This window comes from Haliotis rubra, unplaced genomic scaffold (genome assembly GCF_003918875.1).
Source record: "Haliotis rubra isolate DU_JTF1 unplaced genomic scaffold, ASM391887v1 Scf672, whole genome shotgun sequence".
Taxonomy (NCBI): domain Eukaryota; kingdom Metazoa; phylum Mollusca; class Gastropoda; order Lepetellida; family Haliotidae; genus Haliotis; species Haliotis rubra.
The window spans coordinates 89,366-113,391 of NW_025767382.1; the positions used below are offsets into that span (position 1 = coordinate 89,366).

Consider the following 24,026-nt stretch of genomic DNA (forward strand, 5'->3'; position numbering starts at 1 on the left):
GTTTGAATCCGTTATATGCACTCAGTAAATATAGTCCAAAACAGCATGTCAGGTTTCTTTTTTTGAAGAGTATAGTTAGGTTAGAATCTTTATTGGGATATACATGTAGTGGGTACTGCTAAGAGCCATTGTTGTTATTTGTTAGATACATCCAGAACCACGCATGTGGGTACTTCTTGGACAAGGACCTTGTTGTTTACTTGACAGGTACATGCAGTATGACGTAACGTGGTACCATGACTGTCACAATGGAGTTGTCTCGTGGTCGTCTCCACCTGACGTTTTCCCCAATGGACCACAGTAAGGTTTCTTCCTTTATTGAACTGAATTAATACTTTAACACTCTATCAAATTATGTTAATCACTCTAATGTTATATTGACGTTCCTCATCAACAATATATGTTGGCATAGAAGAGTTATTATTGTGCAAGATTTTTATATGTCCGATCAGGTACGATTTTTTGTATTTTTCAAATATACTGTCTGCTCATTTGATACATTAAAGATCACATAAACCCTAGGGGGTACAAATACATACATCACTAACTGGCATCGTTATAAATGAAACCCCGTCATTAAAACTACTCATTTCGACCTTTAATTGACTTAAATCGACCTTTTTGACAACAGTGCACAATTCTCACCCGCGAACGAAATTTCAACCAATCAGAGAGGCGCGTCTCTGTGACGTCATATGAGGAATAGCTTTGAGGGCCGATGCAGAATTCATCTACATTTTAGGGGGTAAATTATCTTGTTTACAGGCTTGTATAAACCTGAAATCGTGACAATTGTTGTGGAAAATGAAAGCTATATGTTCTCACAATCTACTGTCATTTAATTGTGTCTCCTGCTTTGCCTAGTTTCCGAGTTACAACTTGTTTTCATAGACGATTCTGTCAAATCGATTGGTGTCGTTAGGCCCTATTTGTATAAATTGATCCCATTTCTGTGTTTTTTTTGCCTCGATATTTAATCATGTCATGTAAAAATCTGTTTGTATTCTCAAAACAGTGTCGGCCCATAACTTTTCACTTGCAATACAGCAATTAAAACTCCCTTGTTGTAACCCGTGTTAGGTGGTATAAACCTACACATGCTATGTGTCATCATTCACTTGATGGTCAGTTAATGAATTTATAACAGGTATAATTAGTGGTAACACGGTACCGGTAACACACTTAGATTACCCGACAAAGGTTCCCATTTGGCATTTCTTGTGTCTTGAGTAAATATTCAACATTATAAACAACGATCAAAGGATTAACCGATAACACGCTGATTGATTAATTACTTTTATCTTACACAGCGGAATTGTCAAAAGGTACTGTTTATGTATGTAGATTTACTAATCTATACTGAATACACTCTGTCGTGTCCGTGTCTGCATAAAAACAACGTCCTTCTTTCAAAGGATTAACCGGCAATACATTGATTGATTGCCCATTATTGGCTAACTAAATTACTGTTTTTAAAGAAAGGCGGACATTATGCAATTAGTTGCCAGGTGTGCTATCTTGGGTGACCAATGAGACTATACGCCTATACCTGAAAAGTTTTATCACTTTTTCGTATATTAAACTGTTAAAAGACACATCATTTGGAACAGTTTTGTGGATATTGATGGATACATTCCTCGAACAAGGTAATGGCCTGATATTGTTCCTATAACTTTAATCTGTTTTAATTTTAATATTTTCATTTTGTTTTTATTCATTTGTCGTAGCATTCAACAGAATCACTGTTTTCGCCGTGAAGTGTAATGAGACAGACAACATACACTAGGGTGTGTGTGTGCGAATTATGATTCACATTGGCAAACTATAAAATGTCTAGATATTACAGTTCTGATATAAATTCACTATAAGTATCATCAGATCGTCTGCTTTTTATTTAGTTTCAAAATGCATACAAGTATGATAATAAACTGATTAGGATTATAAGACCAAATATAAAGACGCACATTGACTAGTATCTACATACTGGTGAGTGGACATTAACCATGTGAATGTAGCAAGAAATATATCGCGCAGTATTGTGACTTCGACCCCCACCTCGCTCCCGTTGAAGAAATCGTTATGTTACAAGTTGTGTCATGCAAAATCCTTTTGGTTATGATTCCAATACATATTTAACTACGAGTAGAAAGTAGTTTTGATTTTCTAACTTGATGAAAACAAACTATAATCTCATTAATTCTAGCAGACTTTACGATTTTCAAAAATGGCGGCGCCCTGTCGGGAACATCCGCCAGTCTGAGGATAAATGCTATTTAGGTTTGTTTTCACCGAGTTACAAATTCAAAACTACTTTCTACTGGTAGTAAAATATGTATTTTATTGATGGCCAATAAGATTTTGCATGACATAGCTTATAACATAACAATTTCTCTCCTGGCAGCGAGATGGGTGTCAATATAATACTACTTACAATATTATTGTTACTTCGACCACAACCTCACTTCCGAGGAAGAAATCGTTATGTTACAAGTTGTGTCATGGAAAATCTTTATGGTCATCAATCATAAACATATTTTACTACAACTTGTAAGTAGTTTTGATTCTTTAACTTCCGTGAAGCGATCTGAACACAAGTAAGATATCGTTTCAGGCTTCCACAACGCTCGCTTCGCACTCACAAACATAACCCATTTAGCACGAACTGCGGGGTCCTGTGGAAATCTGTGCATGGTGACACCATCGCCCGACCCTTGGAGCAATTGACCACAAAGCAACGATTCGGCATGTCGTCGTTGATGTCGAGAAATCATCAAAATGATGAGCGTGCTACACACTTTCTCTACAACTAACTGAAAATCGTTCCTCATATGACGTCACTGCATTGCAGAGTTACGTAGCCTGTCTGTGGTTTCGTTGGCGGGCGAGACTGAAGCAGGCGACTTTTTGGCCACTTTTAATCGCTCGGTATTAATTAACCACAAGATTTTAAAGATTTAATTTCCTCGGTCACCATATGTATGTATGATGCCTAATGTTTGTATTTACCTTAAACCCAAGCTTCATGTTTCTCGAAAATATGTACAGTTTCATTAATCGGTATCGGTACCATATATATGTATTATTTCGAGTCTGGTGGATGACAATAACTAACATAATTTCGTCCTGCTTTACTTCATCCTGTGATGAAGGTGGCTTTATAACAAGACAGAGATACCCGTCTTTGGCTACAACCCGTTCTGGTAAGTCAGGTCATTGAATTGAAACATAAGAGTCGGCTTTATAGACATGCAATTTTTTTGTTTATTCAAGGATTGTAAACTTCCCTCATATATGAATCAAGAATGATTATAAATACTTGTTGAACAAAACTGAAAAGCAACAAAGACCAAGCCCGGATTAAAACAGTCACATCAGGGTCATAAGAAACGATGCCCTTGATGGGTATTTAAGACATGGAATGCTTCATTAAAAATTAGCTTTTGTTAAAAATATTCATTTTAATGTAAACATTTATAGTGACTGAATGATATTCCAGTTAATTTTGCTACATCAATATGGTCTGTTTCTAATTGTGTTTTGAATCATTGTGGTTAGGGCCGGCAACACAACCTACGCAAAGGCTAATGGAGGAGAGTATGACTTCCTGATCGATGGTCCAAAGTCTTTACCACTGGAAGAGGTACTGACGCTACTGGATATTGCATGTAAATTGGAAAATGAAATAGTTTTTCCTCTTCAACCATCATTTGAGATGGAAATTTGGGTTGTTCCAAGTTTCATGACGAATTGACGAAACTGTGAGTTTCTGATTACTTTTCAGAGATTTTGGACTGACTTGCTCGCAGGTGGAAGGACATGGGGATTGATTGCCTACGAACAGGTACTAACTTTAATTATCAAATATAATAACTTTATCAGACTAGAGTACATGCTGTTTAATTTTGTTTCGTTTCTGTAGGATTACCTCAATGTACAATTTGAAGGAATCCAAAAGCTCCTGACTGACATCGACCTTGGCCGCCAATGGCTGACTCAGATGGGAAATGGGGCTGCCAAGAACGGGCTGACCATCCAGTACTGCATGTCCTACCCACGACATATGCTTCAATCTCTGGAAATACCTGTCGTCACGCAGGTGAGTTGGAATATGGTTGTACACTGATATTAGCCATATTTGATAAATAGTAAGTCGGGTGTGAGTGAGTGAAAGACGGACATTTTCAGATATACCGAGTGAGTGAGTGATCTTCAGGGCTGCAGATAAGTTTTTGGGTCATTGAGTTAAGTACCCGTCTGTGTTCATCTTAACTGAGTATCCTAATTTTCCTTTGAGTAACCAAATAAATTGTACCCACCTCACTCAAACTCAATATTGTATTTTGTCATTTTCCATTAATTGTACAAATATAAAAGTTTAAATGTTATTTATATCGGATCTGTAACATGAGAAACAATAAGAAAGATTGCCAAGTTCATGTGCTGAAATAGAACCTCTCGATATACCTCGGTTATTTCATCTATGTGCACCGGTAAGAGTTGACATTTTTGTGTGTACGAATGTAAGATCAAATATATTGAGTATTTACAAAAATTCAAGCGTACTTGTACACAAAAGACTTAATAAGAATTGAGTTTTCACATAGATATTTGCGTAATTTACGCAGATATGCAGCTTATCTATACCTCTGGATTTTGATAATTTACACCTGCACAGGGACATACCGAAGAAGGATAAATTAGCAATTGAATCGGACATCATTTGTCACATGACTTCCATGAAGCCTGTTGAAATTTAACCGAGGCCTTGAATTTTGTAACCCTGATGGAACAACTTCTGAGAAAGATTCCTTCGATGCACTTTGAAATCGTAGTAAACAGAGTATGCTCAATTCTATCTGAAATGTTGTAAAATTTAAACAACAAATGGTAGAACTGTGGGAATAAAATGAAATTTCACCATTGAAAAGTTCACTGTCCTCTTATCATGCAGTTTTGAGGAGAGCTTCGATTTATTTTGAAAACAGGTGAGACAGCCTGAATGGTCTGCTCTATTTCTATTTTATCGGCCTCTTTTTTCTACATCTGGAATGTACTCTAACTGCATTTGCCTCTCTACAATGTTTGGTCGTGATGACGCCACAGAAACAGACCAAAATATGGACTTTGTCATCCAAAATATTGAAACAAATATAATATATGTTTCAGGCTCGTGCAAGCCATGACAACGTACCAGGCACCGACAACTGGAAGATCGGTGTGACGTCACTATTTGCATGGGCAATTGGCATTGCACCCTTCAAGGATATTTTCTGGACGACCAGCGTTCAGCCTGGAAATACTTACAGTATGGAGTAAACTAGTTCCGAATCCGCATCAATAGCTCATCTTCATTTGTTTCGGGGTTTTTCTTCTTCCCAGAATGTCTTGTACAGTTGAAAATGTGTAACAGGTATTATACATAATGATATTGTAGAAGGCTTGGTGAAGACACATAGTATATCGTCACTGATTAACGTGCTGCAGAATCCTCGGATCCATACACGCCCCTTAATGCTGTGGTTGCAACCTTAAGCACAGGACCAGTGGGAATCGGTGACATGCTTGGGGGCACAAACAAGACACTCGTCATGAAGTAGGTTGCACGTTCTTTATTTCATCCAACCATCTTCTTAGCCTGTATGTTTCCATATTATCCATTAGTGTTTCTGTAATCGTAGTTTGTACTTCTTTATTTATTATTACATTTATTATGTATTACTTCTGTGTTCAGTTTTGCTTCGCACATGTTTATCTTTAATTCCTATATTTATTTTGTGTTACTCCTGCATATGTTATCGATCGCTTCTGTTTTAAGTATTCATTTTTCATTTATACATACATGTAGAGAGATTATTACACAAGCAAGTGTGTCATATGACTTACACGAAAAGAGTGTGAAAGTTTGAATACTCATAACACTAACATATAACACACTTGCTCGAGTGTAATAATTTCTTATTATCCATTTTATTCATGTATATTTGTAATAGTAAGCAAGTGTGACGGCTCTCCTTATTGACGTCACGCTCAATTGTTTAATGACGTCACAGACGACGGAATACAGACACAGTGGATGCTATCAAAGTGATATGTGCACATGTGCGCCTGGTTTTGTATTTCTTTACACGAATCGGAGTTTTCTACTGAGGATAGTCAGTGCGTAGCTTTGCATTGTCCTTTTATTAGATAATTCATCTGGGTCGATGCTCAGTGGCATATTTTAGTATGCTGAGTCAGCTACAAACTAATAGTTAAATACCGACTCCCAATGTGTTATAAAACAAATGTATTTTCCAAACGTTTTTCTTTAACATATAAGCAATAAAACATACATGTAATTGCAGACACATGTTGTGAATGCCGGATGTTAACGGTGAGGCAGGGCTTGCTTACCTAATTCTCTTTTTCTCGGCTGTTATCACTGATTTTAACACCTATGACTGGATATGTCTTTACACCGACGTTCTTTATTTACTCATGTTCATGCTTTCATTGCCTAATTCACGCTCTCTTTGTATTTGTATTAATTACCTTTACTCATATAATTTGTTTACATATGTTTTTCCTTGTTATCTATCTTGGTACTCACGTCTATAGATTTTCACCGTCGCTTCATCTCTTGCATAGATCTGTAAATACTGACGGTCTGATCCTGAAACCATCTCGACCGGCGACTTCAATTGACAACAGAATACGGAGGGTACCTGTGCACAACCTTTCTGACAAATTACACTAACACAGTCCCGTCGTTTGGAGTGAACCTCAGGCATATATAGTCAGTTTTGTTGATCAGAAGTAACAGTGGAGTACTTAGCAGGGGAACTAGTTACTCGAAAGGGCTTAAACGGTTCCAACAAGACTGACTGAAGTCGTGCAATATATACCCGTGAGGGTCCAGGTTAGAATATTGATCTTCAGTAACCCATGCTTGTCGTAAGAGGCGACTAACGGGATCGGGTGGTCGGGCTCTCTGACTTTGTGGACATATGTCATCGGTTCCCAATTGGCCAGATCGATGCTCATTCTGTTGATTACTGGATTGTCTGGTCCAGACTCGATTATTTGTAGACCGCCGCCATATAGCTGTAATATTGCTGAGTGTGGCGTAAAACTAACAGCACTCACTCACTTACTCACTTACTCACAAAGCACCCATCTGCCCACTATGCGCTACCCCTTTGAATACCCATCAAGTTATACAGCTTTCATAGATTACACTATATAGCTGACCAATATGAATTTAAACTTTGATGAAAACAGGATATCATTAAACTAATGCTGTTGTGATTAGAAGAGGGCTTATCCAGTGGTAAATAACATAAAACTACGAATGCAATGATAGACACGCATGAAATGACTTGATACAACTGAAAACTTCATATTTTCCATGTTTTCATGAAATGACATAAAATACCTTTTTACAATGAAAGGTTTATCATTGTGCAACAAAGGGCATCATACTACAGCTTGAAATGTTAAATGTTATGGTAACAAGGTATGACCGAAGGTTAATGCCTACTTAAATGACATAGAACGACATATTTAACACACTGAAATGGCATGAAATACCTTTATATAATAGAAGGTTTTTATTGTCATGAATATTTTCCAGATGGCTTGGTCAGACTTTGAGGGTCCTGATGGGGAGGTATGGTCCACGTATTCAGATTTTGGTGGAAAGAACAAGTACGGTATCATCCTCGCTGCAGATCTTCAGGGAAACTACACCATGACACCTTGCATGGCTGGATATCAAGGGGTAGGACATTACGTTTCTTCTTCCCTTATTTCTACTGTCACATGATTCCCGTAGATTACCGTTTCGATTTACCTGTAATTAGTCAGGTGAACCGCTGAAATGAAACTGAATATTTCCAGTTTCCGAACTCCATGGTTTTCCCAGCCAGCAATCCCAACAAGATCCAACCATTGACAGACCCCCAGCCTTTGACAATGAGTGGCTGTACCATGGCTGACTTCTGTCTCTTCTATGTATCACCTGTACTGAACATCAATGGGTAGGTGTATTCCTTCATTTCAAATCATGCAGATATAAATACATATCAAAACTGATCCAATATACTAAGCAAATCAATATTAACTGTGTTATATAAATAGTCTAACATTATGAACAGAAAGGACATGTGTCATTTGATAAAGGCTTGAACGTGATGCACAGAATTCTGAGAGTCTTCTTTTGTGCACCTTCATAGAGGTCCAGACATTAAAAGGGTTTACTTTAATGAAGCAGTGAATATACCTTGAAGGTATCAGGGGAGATACCGAAATATCGATGAGTAGACATGATGATTTCTCAAACTGTAAGCACAGATGACCTCAACTGATATTAATCCAAAATAGGACACATTGTAAACAAACGTTACAAATTTGGTTGTACAATGTATATTTTTAGTTGCAACCTAAGGAAATAAAAGCGTGTAACTGAACCATATATTTTGTCTGAACGAAGTTAACAGTGATATCAATGTTTTCCCTTGCAGTAAACAAGTTCTGATTCAGGGTGAGTTAGACAAGTGGGTGCCGATGTCACCCCAGAGAGTTACGGCCATCAACATTGCCGATGGTATCACCATCAGCCTCACTGGAGCTGCCCACGAAATTGTCTCCTTCTGGTTCAACGTGGATGGTAAATCCTCACCTGTGACCTGTACCCTCGGAGCAGCAGGACTGGCCACCCTCAGTTTCCCAGCAGGCACATGTCGTGGTGTTTAATCAATATGATACATGTGTGAGAATATTTTACATGCATCTATTATCTAATCCATGTGTCTAGTTTTAAAGAAGTATCTTCATATTAGATAGATACTGTTTAGTCTATATCACTAACATCACAGTTACTACACATAGATGAACATACGCAAATACGGTCATACTGTATTTGCATTTGTTTCAATAGTGTAAAATGTGACTTTTGGTCCAGTGAATGAACGATTATACATGTGCCTAAATATAAGTTCCTCTCTTGAGTGTTCTGTCATGTTAACATTTCTTACGCCTATATGGATGTGAATAAAAGTACATGAAGTGTGAATTTACTTCCGTTGTTGATTTGTAAACGTGTGTGTGCTTCTGAATTCAATTCAGACCATAAAGGAACCCGGATCAGGGTAAGATACTCAAGTTAAGATGGATGTGATGGCTCCTCGGAGGTTTTAGGGCATCGTCTGTAATGTCAATGATTATGTTCATCTGTACAAACAGATTTAATAAACAGAAGTTCCTCCCACGAGTGATACTTCAAGTATACCCAGCTTTAATCAACAGTAGTTCCACCCACGAGTGATACATCAAGTATGCCCAGCTTTAATCAACAGTAGTTCCTCCCACGAGTGATACATCAAGTATACCCAGCTTTAATCAACAGTAGTTCCTCCCACGAGTGATATATCAAGTATACCAAGCTTTAATCAACAGTAGTTGCTCCAACGCGTGATACGTCAAGTAAAGCCAGCTTTAATCAACAGTTATACAACAAGTCAGACAATACTCAGTCCTGTATACTGAACACGAGTGAGTGAGGTTGATGTGGGTCGAAAGTCTGGGTCCCAGAAACCAACGAACACGGACGAAACATTAACAGAGTAATTAGCAGGTATTTTACCTAGACTTTGGAATATGCATGATTCTGATTACGAGTAAAGTCAGAGGTATATAGTCACGTTATACATTCCCCTGTTTTCCTTCGCTTAAATGTACATGGCTTATGGTTATGTCGTAGTGCTCATCAACATACACGGAATCCAATACAAACAAGTAATGTGACGGCAGATTATCAAATTGCCGGATATTACCCGATAATGAGTAAAGAGTTTAATCATTTATCACACAAGAGAAGAATATATGAATGAATTAGTACTCAAGTAGTGAAAAGCATATTCAAAATATAAGAACACCTTTTCTCTAAAGATCCCTGTTTATACCACGTGAAAGTCGATACTATTCAACGATTACAAACTTAGATCTATATCTTGTATCACAACTCCCACTTGACACTTCCTTTCCACTCCGAGTGGCTGAGCGAAATGGAAAATCCACAGACGAACGACTTCCAGCTACAAAAATCCTGAAGTATTATGTACGGAACCTTTTCGAGGAATTCTAGCGCAAGATATATTTTAAAACATCATGCCTCTATCACACTCGAGCAGCCATCCTATTAACTGGACATTAAAATCGTGCACGACCAAGTCATCCATAATGCCAACAGTTCCTGTCGGCATATTGAAAAAACCTTTGCCCAAATTTAGGGAATGTCAGTCTAATGATTCACCTGTAAATCTTAAGCATAAAGTATGAGTTGACATCACATAAGGGCAAACATCAGAGGGAACCATCTCTGAATTCGTTGACCGTCGAATCATACCACGCCAGGTGGGTTATATGACATGTACATACTCAGAGGCAACAAAATATTATCCTGGAATATTGATGGGTGAGAGAAGCAAACAAACAGACAAACAAACATTGCTCTTAAAAGATTTGAATTTATATAAGATTTACACGACAAAGATAGTAGGGATACAATATACGAGTTAACATGTTAAGGAAGGCCTATATACGTTATACGTTGGTTTTATTATTTGAAACAGTTTCGACTGAATTACACAAGTAGAAGGCCCATGCTACATGTCATCCCCCAGCCTTTGTTATTTTCCTAGAACGACTGTTTTTCAAAGTCAAACGACATGTTCACACAAAAGCAATTAGGCTAATTTTTCTGATAATATCTTCATGACTACGTGGAAAATGACAAGGTGGTCAAAATGGTAGGTAATTATTAATTATACACCTATAAAACGTCAGACTTTCAAACACACGGTTTATGTACACACATGTTCTTTTACAGTGAGTGAGTTATTTTAGTTTTACACCGATTTTAACAATATTACTGCAATATCACAGCGGGGGACAGTAGAAATAGGCTTCCAACACTCTACCCATGTGTGGAATCAAACCTTGGTCTTCGGCGTGACGAGCGAACGCTTTTACCACTATGCTACCCCACCGCCTATTTCTGCTAGAAATACTAGAAACCTATTTGGAAGAAGGGCAACATCTTGATTAAAGTCTAAACCCAAAATTTCCGAACCATTTTATCATTGAGGACATACACATTTCACATATTGTTTTCTCCGAATACTGCAAATGGCATGTTTTTTCACTTTTGACAGACTATCCTGAAGCCTTGTAGGTGAATAAGTACATTTGTAGGTGTATTTGTAACCCGCACGGTTTAAACCAAAGGAAAACATGGATCAAGGAATGAACTTTTTCGATAAGTTTGTCAAGTGGGATAATTGTGACAACCCAGTCTGCAATATTCCAGAATAATATGGTGAAATAAATAATTATAACAGATAAAAATATAAATGTATCTAATGTCAAACGTAAAAGAAAACTAAATTGCAAAAACAGTAACCATATTTTTATATTTGTTTTATAAGCATGGCAGTCGGCAATAGTTACATAACGTGATTTGCGGCCTGTCTGTAGCCGAGTCTTCAAAACTCTGCCACACTATCACAGAGCCGCTCGATCTATTTACACTCATGCTGTAGGCAAAACTTAACTATTTTTAACTCGGAATCTGACAGTGGTCAAACACATTCTGGATTTCGATTGACATCTTTTTCAACTTCAAACACAACACAATGACATTTGGTGTCATTTTTGCTGAATTGCAGCACAGGCTTGACCTGGCGACGACTTACACTTATGTTCGCACACATGCCTTTAAATTATCACTCATGTCTAAAACATACGGACAAACTTGAAAAAACACGGTTATCTCAGATAGTGAACGACCTTGTGTGAAATTCATATATAAGTCATACGATTCGGTTGAGTCGACATCAGTTGAAGATGTGAACTAAGGCCTGTATAAACCTATTTCTGTATATATTGCTTTGGGTTAATAAGTATACTTTTTACATCAATAATGCAAAACAATCAATCTCGCCTTATTTGTGCACAAATATGGGGAAGTATTTTCAAATAAATCTGTTTCATATTTAATTTTATGAAGTGTACCTGGACATTTCTCAGTAATAACATTTTTCTATCATTCCAACTTTTGTCGTAATTAATGACCTAAACATATTGTTTCTAAAATGATTTCAACTAGAGGTAATGAACAGAAACACGACAATGAAAGCTCTCAACAAAACGGTTACACCAAAACACTTTGTCACATCTTTGAGCACCAGTTGAATGCTGATCAAAATGTTTTTTGCAGAACGGTTATGCAGACACGAGATTTGTGATTATATGGTATCGCCGGGTCCATGCACGCAGTAAATACAGAAAAATGTCGTTCTACTGTGCCCATTATATTAAATTTTAATGGCCGTGATAGAACAAATCATTTTCTGTTTAATACTGTACATACTTAGCTAAATCAGCAGTATGTGTTTTGGATTAAAACTATAAGCCTGAATTTAAAAAAAACACAAATACATTCACAACAAGGAGCTTTTTGTGGCTGGTAATAACTGGTGAATACTAGATCTCACCAATAACAAATTCAGTGCCTCTTACTGTTTACCATGTTCGGTTTAAAAACTGCATTATCATCCATGTCCTGTTGACCATTCAAGTATCATCAGAATCATTTGCGTTATTAATTAACATCCAGCGTCCACTTATCATGATCAGACAATGTTACGCTAGCTTGCTTACTTAGAAAAGAGGAAAGTATTCCTTCTGTAATGAAAATGTTTCCATATTAGGAGTCTCCGAGGGAAAGCAGGACTTTCCTGTGAACGTCAACAATGACTGCACCTACAACGTCGTTGTTCAGGGAGATGTGTGGCTGAAGAGCGCTCCCACCTTCTTCAGAGCTGATGGTCAAGTGTTCTCCTCTGCTGATGGATCTCTGAAGCTGGTCAAGAACACTCAGTCCAGTGGTGTGGACGTCATCGGGCAGTGGGAGGCAAACAGCTTCTTATACCAGGCAGGGTCCAGTCAGATCGAGACCAGCTTTGTATAGTACACACCAGATCCAGGCAAATCCACTTTACAATCCCGCTTTACCGTTCATGTTTTTCAAACAGGTGAGTAAAGTCAGCGAAGCATTGTAAATGTGCTTTATATTTTTGTTGTTTAAACTTAGTGTAGGCAAGACCTTAAGCACAGCTTTTCATGTTGCATCATATACAGCTGTTTACACGTTTAGATGTTATGTGTTTATGGGACTATAATGTAAAGAAATGATGACATCCACTTTCTTGTCCGTGTGATGTCAATGCCCCGTGTATATGGGACCTTAAACTTTCACCCGTCACCACAACGACAACAATGCATCACTGTATCATTAATGACTTTATGTGATCAGGGGAATATTATGCTAAATATAATTGTCTTGTTCTCTATGTACTTCCCGATGAAGCCTTGTCTCGAAATGTAGGTATAACTAAAATACACGTTTTAATTGACGACAACAGCGTTACATCAATGGAGCAAACAACACCGCTTCCAACAGCAGTGACTTAACCATTTCTGGCTTTCCTGGATTTCTAATTCAAGAGTCAACCATCCCACTGGGATACCTCAGTTAAGCAGGGTTCGTTTGGGAGCTTAGGTTTCATGGCAGGACAGTGAGTACTCATAGATAAACATGATATAGTTTCAGGACCACATAAACCAGGGGATGCCAGCCGTCCTGCCAGAACTGCATGTGGATAACGTCCCCAGCAACTATCTGTATACCAGTTGATTCGATATGATAAGTTGCATCTCATTTGCATGAAGATAGATGGGTGCTGCTCCACCACCCAACTAACCAGTGGACCATCTCTTGCAAATATAGAAGTGACGACGTGTTATACAAAGTTTTATATTCAATTTGTCACTTCCAACCAATTTTAACTATTGTATACCTTTCTCTCAATACGGAGACCATCATCATTTAAAATCGTCGACGGGCTTAAAGGTGGACCCCTGGCTTTATTTGATCGAGTGAAGACTGCAAACACACTGATTATCTCCCCTGCCAGTCGGTTTACGTCGTCATCAATATGGCGTTAGAACTCCAGCACCGGCAGGGGACAAGGTCTGATGGGGGACGATGGGGGGAGTTGAAAATGTCCCTGTTGGTGTTGAAACCAGCTTTATTCTTTACTACGGTAATCAAGGCATTAACAAGGTAACTGTCATTCTCCTTAATAGCTGCAAGTTATAGTCCAAGAAGGCCCAAAATATTTCACGAGTCTCCAGAGTATTTTTATTTTCTTTCTATTACATTGATGCGCTTGATTGTCAAATACATATTTGCACATATTTCTCCTTCAACACCTCCAAATAACAAGGAGATATACCATGGTAAAGACGATTATACTTGCAGGCCTTCGTAAGCTTGGGGCAAATCTTGAAACAATGGCACGGACGTACAGATCAATATGTCAAGTCCGACTTTACGTTAAACTATTTAGCATACGGAACAGCCAATGGTGAGGATATACGGATATGCATTGGTTTGAGATTCTACAAATGATGTAACATGAGATTGTTCCAAGTTATGACACAGAACTTTAGCATATTGTTTTACACGTTATCGAATGGAAGTAACACTCGCCATAATTCCGACAATGATGAATACCAGTAGATTCTGATTCTGAATGGATGGGTAATAATGCTCGGCATTGCATGATTTCTGAGAGTGTCTGAGAACATCTCTTTCATGGGGTGTGTCTTTGCCGTTGCCTTACCATCAATGACCATACAGAAAATTCACAGTTGTGACATTTTGTCTTAAGGTGTATTTCCCAAAATGTTTGCGAAGAAAACCATCCGAAAAGAACATGTTGTTTATTTGAGGCGTATTACTGTTGGCGGTCCGAGGAAGGAAAGAACTACCAGGACACAGTGTTGGATATCAAGAGCTACATGGCAACGATAGGGGTACCATCAGGTAAGTGGACTTGCTCATGCTTTAAATATATATGTTATCAGACGGGTTCGATGAACGAAAGCGTGCTAAGAGAGAAGAGAGAAAAATTGATTTAACCACTGGTGAATATTTTACATTTTGAAATCTTTTTCCGAGAATATCACAATTGTGTTGTGTTCTAAGTGTATGGATTATTTCCCTTTCTTTCACTTGCTGCCTGCTTTCTTTGTGACAAATGGGAAAATATTCCGAACAATTTTGAAATAGTGTAACCGAGAATCTTTATTGTGGATGTACTACTAAGTATTTGTTGCTAATTGCTAGCATATTCAGTTCGACGTATGGTGGTACTACTAAGACAAAGTATATGCTGCTAATTGCCAGGTATATTCAGTACGACGTATGATAGCGCTGCTGGGACAATGACCTTGTTGTTTACTTGCCAGGTACATGCAGTACGACGTTACGTGGTACAGTGACCTTGGCAAGGGAGTTGTCTCCTGGTCGTGTCCACCTGGCGTTTTCCCCAATGGACCACAGTAAGAGTTTTTCCCTAATAAACTGAATGAATACCGTAACGTCTTCATTTATTGAACTATTATTATTGTGCATTGTCTCATAACGTACGAGCATAGTGTCTGCTCATTTCATACTTTAATTAAGTGTACACATTATGCATCATTTAACTACCACTGCCACTATGTATATGCACTTCATACAAAACGTCTGCATTGACCTGAAACCGAAACTTCATGTTTGTCGAAAATATTTATTCTATCAAGATCATAAAGGCGAATTATTTAGCGTTTGGTGGATGAAACTAGTCTACATGATTTCGTCTTGCCTTACTTCATCTTGTAATAAAGGTGGATAGCAAGACAGAGATACCCGTGTTTGGCTCCAACCCGTTCTGGTAAGTCAGGTCAAGGAATTGGACCATAACAGTCATGATCAACTTTGTCTGCATGAAATGTTTCATTTTCTATTTGAGGATTAAATGCTTCTCTCGTATCTGAATCAAGAATAACTGAAATGCAGGGAGAACCAAGACGGGATGAAAACATTCACATCAGTATCATTAGAAACGGTACTCTTGATGCGTATTTAAGACATGGAATGCTTTCAGTTCGAATTAGCATTTGCCAACATCATTCCTTTTAATCTAAAAGTTTATAATTTTACTACGTCAATATGGATTGCTTCTATTTGTTTTGATTCATTGCGGTTTGTCAATACTGGAAGAGGTACTGACGCTAGTGGATATGGCATGTAAATTGGTTCAATGAAATACTTTTTCTTCTTCAACCATCATCTGAGATGGGAATTTCGGGTTGTTCCAAGTTCTATTTATGAACTGATAAACCTGTGTTTCTGATTACTTTTCAGAGATTTTGGAATGGCTTGCTCGCAGGTGGAAGGATATGGGGATTGACTGCCTACAAACATGTACTATCTCTAATTGCCAAATGTAATAACTTTAGGCTAGACTAGAGTAATTCTTATTTATTTTCTGTTTAATTTTGTTTCGTTTCTGCAGGATTACCTCAACGTTGAATTTGAAGGAACCAAAAGCCCCTGACTGACATTGACCTTGGCCGCCAATGGTTGACTCAGATGGGGAATAGGGCTGCCAAGAACGGACTGACCATCCAGTACTGCATGTCCTACCCGCGACATATGCTACGCTGGAAATACCTGTCGTCACGTAGGTAAGAACAAGTATGGTCGTACGCCAATATGAGCAATATCTTATGGATAGTAAATCGGTTATGAGTGAGTGAAACACTGGCAGGGACAGAGATGCTGAGTGAGTGACTGAGAGTGTTTTTTCTAATGTGCAATTTACACGGGAACGTGTAGAAGAAGTAAAGATTAGGAATTACATCGGACATCATTTGTCATTGATTCCCAGCACATGACTTCCATAAAACCTTTTGAAATTTTACTGAGGCCTTAAATGTTGTAACCTTGATCGAACAACTTCTGAGAAAGAGTCCTTTGACCAGAAAAGGAAGATTTGTGGATGCCAGCTTCTTTATTGTGGACAACACGACGTTTCGGAGTGTATGCTTATTCTCTGAAACGTAATGTTATTCACAATAAAGAAGCTGACATCCATAAATTTTGCTTTTGTAATGCATTCCACTAACTGCCTTTCAAAGATTTAGCCCTTTGACCATTGGAAAGTTCACCTGTTCCTCTATTCATAAATGTGTAGACTGCTGGAGTGTGATTGTATAAGATTATGTTTAGCATTGTGTGTTATTAAGTGTGAGATTGTGTGTGTAATTATGTATGGTTGAGCACTTAATTGCTTATATTCGGTTGTGAATGTGTGTTAGACACAAAATATTCGAACCCGGAAATGGAAAAATGGTCTCAGCGTGACGAGCGGACGCTTTATCCATTAGGCCACCCTCCGCCACCCACAATGTGTGAAGCCTATTGCTGGTGTATTGTTGGAATATTGTAAAAGCTGCGTAAAATATATTCACTCACTATTATGGCTGACATATTGACGATATATTTATAATTAACGCACTCACTCGCTTGTCAATACTGCCTTGCTTTAGTGGTAAACTAAACTGTTAAAGTTTAACGCATCACTCATCTTAATCAGTTCGCCGGGACTGCTTTTTTCCGTGGTTAACCGGATGTTCCCAGAACTTTGACTAGTTCGCGCTCTGTGGTGCAACAGCAGCTTGAGAATTTGTCGATTTTATTGACAGTTTAAGGTTACACAACACCAAATGTTTTCACATAGACTTCTATACTATCCTTTTATTTTATTTTAAATTATCCAGGCTATCAACAGCACTTCCAGGTACACATGGGTACTGTCAGGCCTTTAAACTACAATAAAACACAATTTCTGGCCAAATTATCCTGCTCATTTTCCCAGCACAGGAAGCGGAACACATCAACCCCAGTTCCGCACCAAATGTCACCTACTTGAAAATATCTGTACACACAATAAGCATAAGTGATGGTGAAAAAAAAAATGACAGCACTACATTCTTAAAAATGTGGTCATTTTTAATTACTGGATGGAAGTGCTTTTAATAAGCATAAACATCTCACACTATTTCATCCAATCGCAGCTGTCAAATGTCTCTGTCTCTTCCGTTGTTTACATACGGTTCTCGCTCAGGGAGCATGTGATTCTGATTTAGTGTAGCGGAACCTTAAGGGCAAATAATCTCATTGATATGCAAAACTAAAATACCTTTATTTCTTGGATTTTAAAAAGGAAACGTATTTATCGTTCGGGTTCGTCCAAACGTCTTTAGTTGGTTATGCAATAAACAAATACACACGACAGCCAAGACAGAGTGACCGACTCAGACATAAATGAAGTAATCGGAGTTCCAGCTCAACTTCAGGGCATTTCCTACGAGCGGCATTATCCTGATCGCGGAATACATACCTGAAAGCCGCCATATAGCCGGCATATTGCTGAGTGCGACGTAAAACAAAACTCACTCACTCACACCTGAGAGTATCGATGTGAACATATATATATAACAACGACAGATGAAGAAACACCGATGGAGTGATAAAGAGACACTAGAATTGCCTCGGACTTATTGATGTAATGGCAAACACGGTCAAGGGGGGACCAATGAAGGTTCTAAATGTCATGCACAGTAACTAAATAAGTGACAGAGAGGCAGTGGTTGGATGGCAAGTCAATGTACAATACGGTGGTGATCTGGATTAAGAATGGAGATAAGCGTCAGATGAATATTTGCAAATAAATCACACATGTCTTGGCTACGAAGTTTTGGGCCTTTGTAATTATTGGAACAAAGGCTGTCCTGAACCAGTCCCTGCGCCTGTATACTTGTATAACTGGTTGGTTGACCTGAACAGGGCTCTCACGGCAGGTCATGACACCGATAACACAGTTGCTATCGACCGTATTGACTACACAGCATATGTCTATGAAGATATACATAGATGATAAACCGTATTGACTACACAGCATATGTCTATGAAGATATACATAGATGATAAACCGTATTGACTACACAGCATATGTCTATGAAGATATACATAGATGATAAACCGTATTGACTACACAGCAAATGTATATGAAGATATACATAGATGATAAACCGTATTGACTACACAGCAAATGTATATGAAGATATACATAGATGATAAACCGTATTGACTACACAGCAAATGTATATGAAGATATACATAGATGATAAACCGTATTGACTACACAGCAAATGTATATGAAGATATACATAGATGATAAACCGTATTGACTACACGGCAAATGTCTATGAAGATATACATAGATGATAAACCGTATTGACTACACAGCAAATGTATATGAAGATATACATAGATGATAAACCGTATTGACTACACAGCAAATGTATATGAAGATATACATAGATGATAAACCGTATTGACTACACGGCAAATGTCTATGAAGATATACATAGATGATAAACCGTATTGACTACACAGCAAATGTATATGAAGATATACATAGATGATAAACCGTATTGACTAAACGGCAAATGTATATGAAGATATACATAGATGATAAACCGTATTGACTACACAGCAAATGTCTATGCACAATGTCTATGAAGATATACATAGCTGATTACTATACGACAATCTGTGTCACACTTAGTGAAATTCGTATTTACCTTGCGAGAGCGAGGGATATTTATGAATCCCTATAAGGTACGTAAAGTCAGTATGACATGTGAGACCCAAATGCATTTTTTGTTGATATTTAATCCTTCTGCTCTCCCCTTAAGAAACAAACTCTGATCAGGGTCAACGTCTCAGAGAACCACAGTTGACTTCAGCCTTTAGGCTGTTTCTCATATGACGTCATTCCCACCTCACGACGTATAAAGATTCGATTGACATCAACAATGCCGCCCAGATGACGTAAGCAATACAATCGAGCAAGTGAAGGGCACGTGCGATGTTTATTACAGGGTTCTCTGTAACTCATCCTGATAACTAATGTATTCACAAATCTCAACCGAAGGTAATACATCTGTAGAAAACGCATAACGTAATATGACTTAAAAAACTATTAAACCCCATGTCCAGCCAAATTACATGCCATGCAATGCTGTATTAGCTTATGCTATTAACCGCTGAAAGAGAAACCAAAAAGTTCTTTTTGTACGCAACACATTTTCAGTGACTCTTACTAGAACCAACAAACGCTATATTTTGGGGAAAAACCTTTTTATCAGTGTTAATATTAAAAACACGAAACAGTTACAGGAAGTGGCGAATATCGAGTTGTTAGGTTCGATAACGCTGAAAAGGTGAATTCTTGTACATGATAATTAACATAAAACATTATGTACAGATTAACTTATCAATTCATACTTTTGTACATTTGGCAGCTTTTATGTGTGAACTTGTTACCTCAAATTTCGTTATTGTATCAGAATTTCACTTTTGAATATGCAATGACATTCATGGTGTATTCGATTAGATTCTGGTGTATTACTACATGGGGACACTTAGCAATAATCTTTTTCTTACTGCAAGCCGCACGATGTTTCGCCAAAAGAAGTCACGTGGTGCATGATACGTTTACTCTTTTTGGTTTGTAATATTGTTCAAATATTATCTATAAATCTTGTCAGTTAGTATTAAAAATCACGTGACATCCTGTTTATGTTTCTATCTTGTACTATCTCCCAAAACATCATGTCACGTGTAACGTACTAGGTTCAAATCTGCGTAAATGTACTCTTAGCCTGTAGATATCACAAGCATGAGGTTAAAGCGTGACCCCTGACCCCTTGACATCACGATGATATAGCGTGCTTCCAGAATAAGGTCAGTCAATTGTAATCTACAGCTGATGTTGGGCTCCGAACAGGGACGTACTCATGTCAACACTGATGTCTGACAAGCATTAGTACACACACTCTATAATACCCTAGCGAATATAATACTCAAGTAGCTGTATGAGGCTCTAGAAGATTTTCAGAGACAATGTTATCTGATTCACTGTTGGCAGAAGGAAGCAATGATGTCACCAAGGGTTCCTAGGAGACACTATCCAGGATCTGTGTTTGAGTGTGAGGCACGAGTATAGCTCTAGACATTCATAAGGCCACAGGACACCATACCGATAACAGTGTTCTTGAAATGTCATATGAAAACCTAACTGAACCTCATAAAAACATGCACTGTTGAAGATCGAGATCAATATTTCTCCCATATGAGCAATTGTAGCGCTGATGTGGTAGTTAACGTCACAGACCTTCCCTGTTTGGAACAGGGCGTCATCTGCTCCTGACGTCACAAACTAATGTCATCTAAACCAAGACTGAATTCAGAAAGGTTTCACAAGGTGGACGTTCCGTAATATTTACAATCAGTTAGGAAGACGACGGTGACACTGTACAAAAATAATAACCTACTTGATATTAGTCATCACAACACATTTAGGTATAATATTTCTGAACAACTTGCAGAAAATGAAAAACGATCTGTCATTTGGTAACTCTTAGATAATGGTATGCCCTCAGATAATATCATATAAAATATGTTCAGTATGGTATTGGAAGACTTCCCGTCATAATCAACAGTCAAAGATTTGGTTCCCTGATTTAGATTTAGACGGGGGCTGTGATTTTAGGACACCTCCATTTTAATCTTTCAAAAACATTGTATCCAGACATTCAAGTTGGCACTGTTTACAATATATTGAGAGCTGACACTTGTGTGACCGACCATTGAGTATTTAGTTTGAACCCTTGGCGTCAGGTATGAAATAAGTGAAAACATTAGAATAAGTTATGTCCTTATGATTACTTCATCTGGAAGGGGGTCGGTAGTGTCTCCAAAACAAGCTCTTTCAGTAAACATGAATGGGAGTCACTTTAACAAGCGAATGTATTTTCAATTTGCTTTCTTGTGCACTTATCAAGTTTGATTCTAGCGGACTTCTACCTATCTCAAACACACAAAATGTTTTTGCGTATTTTGTTTCCTGAAGTTTGTGATGTAATCATTGCAAATTTTGCGCGTTTTGGGGGGACCAAGATGAAAAGTCAAACAAAATGGGGATCGTGAAGCTGGAACATATCAAAACCAATTTGCTTGAGGTTGATAGATAATATGTAGAAAAATGAAACATAAAAACAGCTGCATTTGTATCATCTTCTGGATGAGGCCGGCTACTTTTTGACCAACCCTCGTATGCTGGGTGTCTGAGGGTGGTACCTCCCCAACTGCTAACTGGTACTGGGAAAGTATTCCTGTTTCCTTCAAGGCACACTGTCCTTCTGACACTACTTGTTAAGCAGAAGACGTCAGTGTCTTTGGGTCTCCACATTCTCCTAAACGTTCGACAAGAGAGCTTCCTTGGAGAAGTTCCATTCACTCCCAAGACTGCATGTCAGGACGAAAGGGCTCTGAGCTGATGATGACCCGACCCACGAAGATTCTTTTATTACTTGAAATGCGTAAAATAATCTTATTGTCCTTATTATAATCACAAAGCTAACTCATTCACAGTGTGGATTATTTTATATTTGTGGTAACAGTATTCTTTAAACGTCATATCAACAGCAAACTGAACCAGAAAATGCAAAGATTTTAAAGACAGACAGGCAGACAGACAGACAGAAATATTTTAAATCACTGTTTGCTCACATTGCTGTCTGAGATAGATACTTTCCCCGAGTCGGTTACACTGACATCTGACACTGAAAGTCAAGTCGACATTCACATTTAACTTTGACGCGCGGTGACAGATCACTGGTCGCTGTTCATCTTATCAATGTCAGTGATTTAGGTTATGTTCTGACACAGTGCTCGAACTGGCGCCTATAACATCGACTGATAGGAACACTACATCAGTCTTTACAGTGTGAAGATGTGTATCAGGGGCTGGGCTTACGTATTTGTGGTCTCGTGGTTCTGTGTCAGTAAGTATATATTTACACAGCCACATTGAAATATCTGGAACTCTTGGCAGTCATTCGGAACTGGTTGTATCATAACTTCATTAACTACCCGTGAAGATGCGGGTTAGAATATTGATCTTCTGTAAGCCATGCTTGTTGTAAGAGGCGACTAACAGGATCGGTTCCCAGTTTCGTAGATCGATGCTCATGCTATTGATCACTGGATTGCGTGGTCCAGACACGATTAATTACAGACCGCCTCCAAAAAGCTGGAATATTGCTGATTCCGGCGTAAAACTAAACTCACTCACTCACTTTATTAACTTATGCTTTCATGATTCTAAAATCGAATGCGTTCGTGTGATGGACAAAAAGCCGTATTCAAACAGTCATTACGTAGCGATGCTTTCAGCACAATTTCTGTCAGCATGTCATTAAATGCGGGTATATCCCAAGAAAATGCAAAACAAAGAATATTATCAAATTACAAACATATATTTAAATATACTGACTGGCGAACAGTTATCACCATATTTTAGCGGTATTTGCAAAATTACTCCGTCGTTCGTTAAATTAATCAAACAGAATTAATTATGATACTTAATTAGCTATTCACCGAAGTGTCCAGCCCGTTCACTGCCGCCGACCATGTTTATATATAACGCGGTGGAAGGGAGTCATGGCAGTATAAATAGATGTTTTCCCACAACTAACTGTAACAGTTATCGCCATTAAACGTCATATGAGCGAAATATTCTCAAGCACGACGTTAAACCCAATTTCACCTCACCTCACCTATCGCCATTCAGAATTTCTCATGCCATTCGTGAAATAATATATATTTATATCACACAGTAACCTCGAATAATTGATTGTGTGACAACTTGAGTGTTTATTTTACAGTAGACTGATAGGGAACGAAACAATTAATGACTTGTGAACATCAACTTGCTATTATATAGGTCTTGGGACATCCCCCCCGACTAAGTTAATTTTTTTATAGTGTTCATAACTTTATCTTTAATTTTTCTCTTATGTTACTTGCCGTGAAGAATTTTCCTTTGCTGTCCTTTATTGTTGTTAAATACCGTGGGGACAAAAATACCGGAATTGTAATTGACCGGAACTGGGCACATGTGATACTGATGTATTGGCGATAACTGTTACGCGGCGATAACTGTTCGCTAGCCAGTACAGTT

The 24,026-nt window shown here is 38.1% G+C and overlaps 1 protein-coding gene across 2 annotated transcripts in view; it reads left to right on the forward strand.

Annotated features, from left to right (window-relative positions):
• Positions 1–24,026, forward strand: part of LOC124257774 — a 52,839-nt gene that overhangs the window by 15,984 nt on the left and 12,829 nt on the right. Inside the window, exons 6-11 of one of the 2 annotated variants that reach the window (XM_046691916.1) lie at positions 5,167–5,305; positions 5,485–5,593; positions 6,628–6,700; positions 7,613–7,759; positions 7,879–8,018; positions 8,502–8,989. In XM_046691916.1, the coding sequence (XP_046547872.1) occupies positions 5,167–5,305; positions 5,485–5,593; positions 6,628–6,700; positions 7,613–7,759; positions 7,879–8,018; positions 8,502–8,733 (840 nt within the window). In that variant the 3' untranslated portion in view covers positions 8,734–8,989. Of the gene's footprint in view, positions 1–5,166; positions 5,306–5,484; positions 5,594–6,627; positions 6,701–7,612; positions 7,760–7,878; positions 8,019–8,501; positions 8,990–24,026 lie in introns of those variants that run through there. The other variant, XM_046691918.1, reaches the window with a different exon arrangement.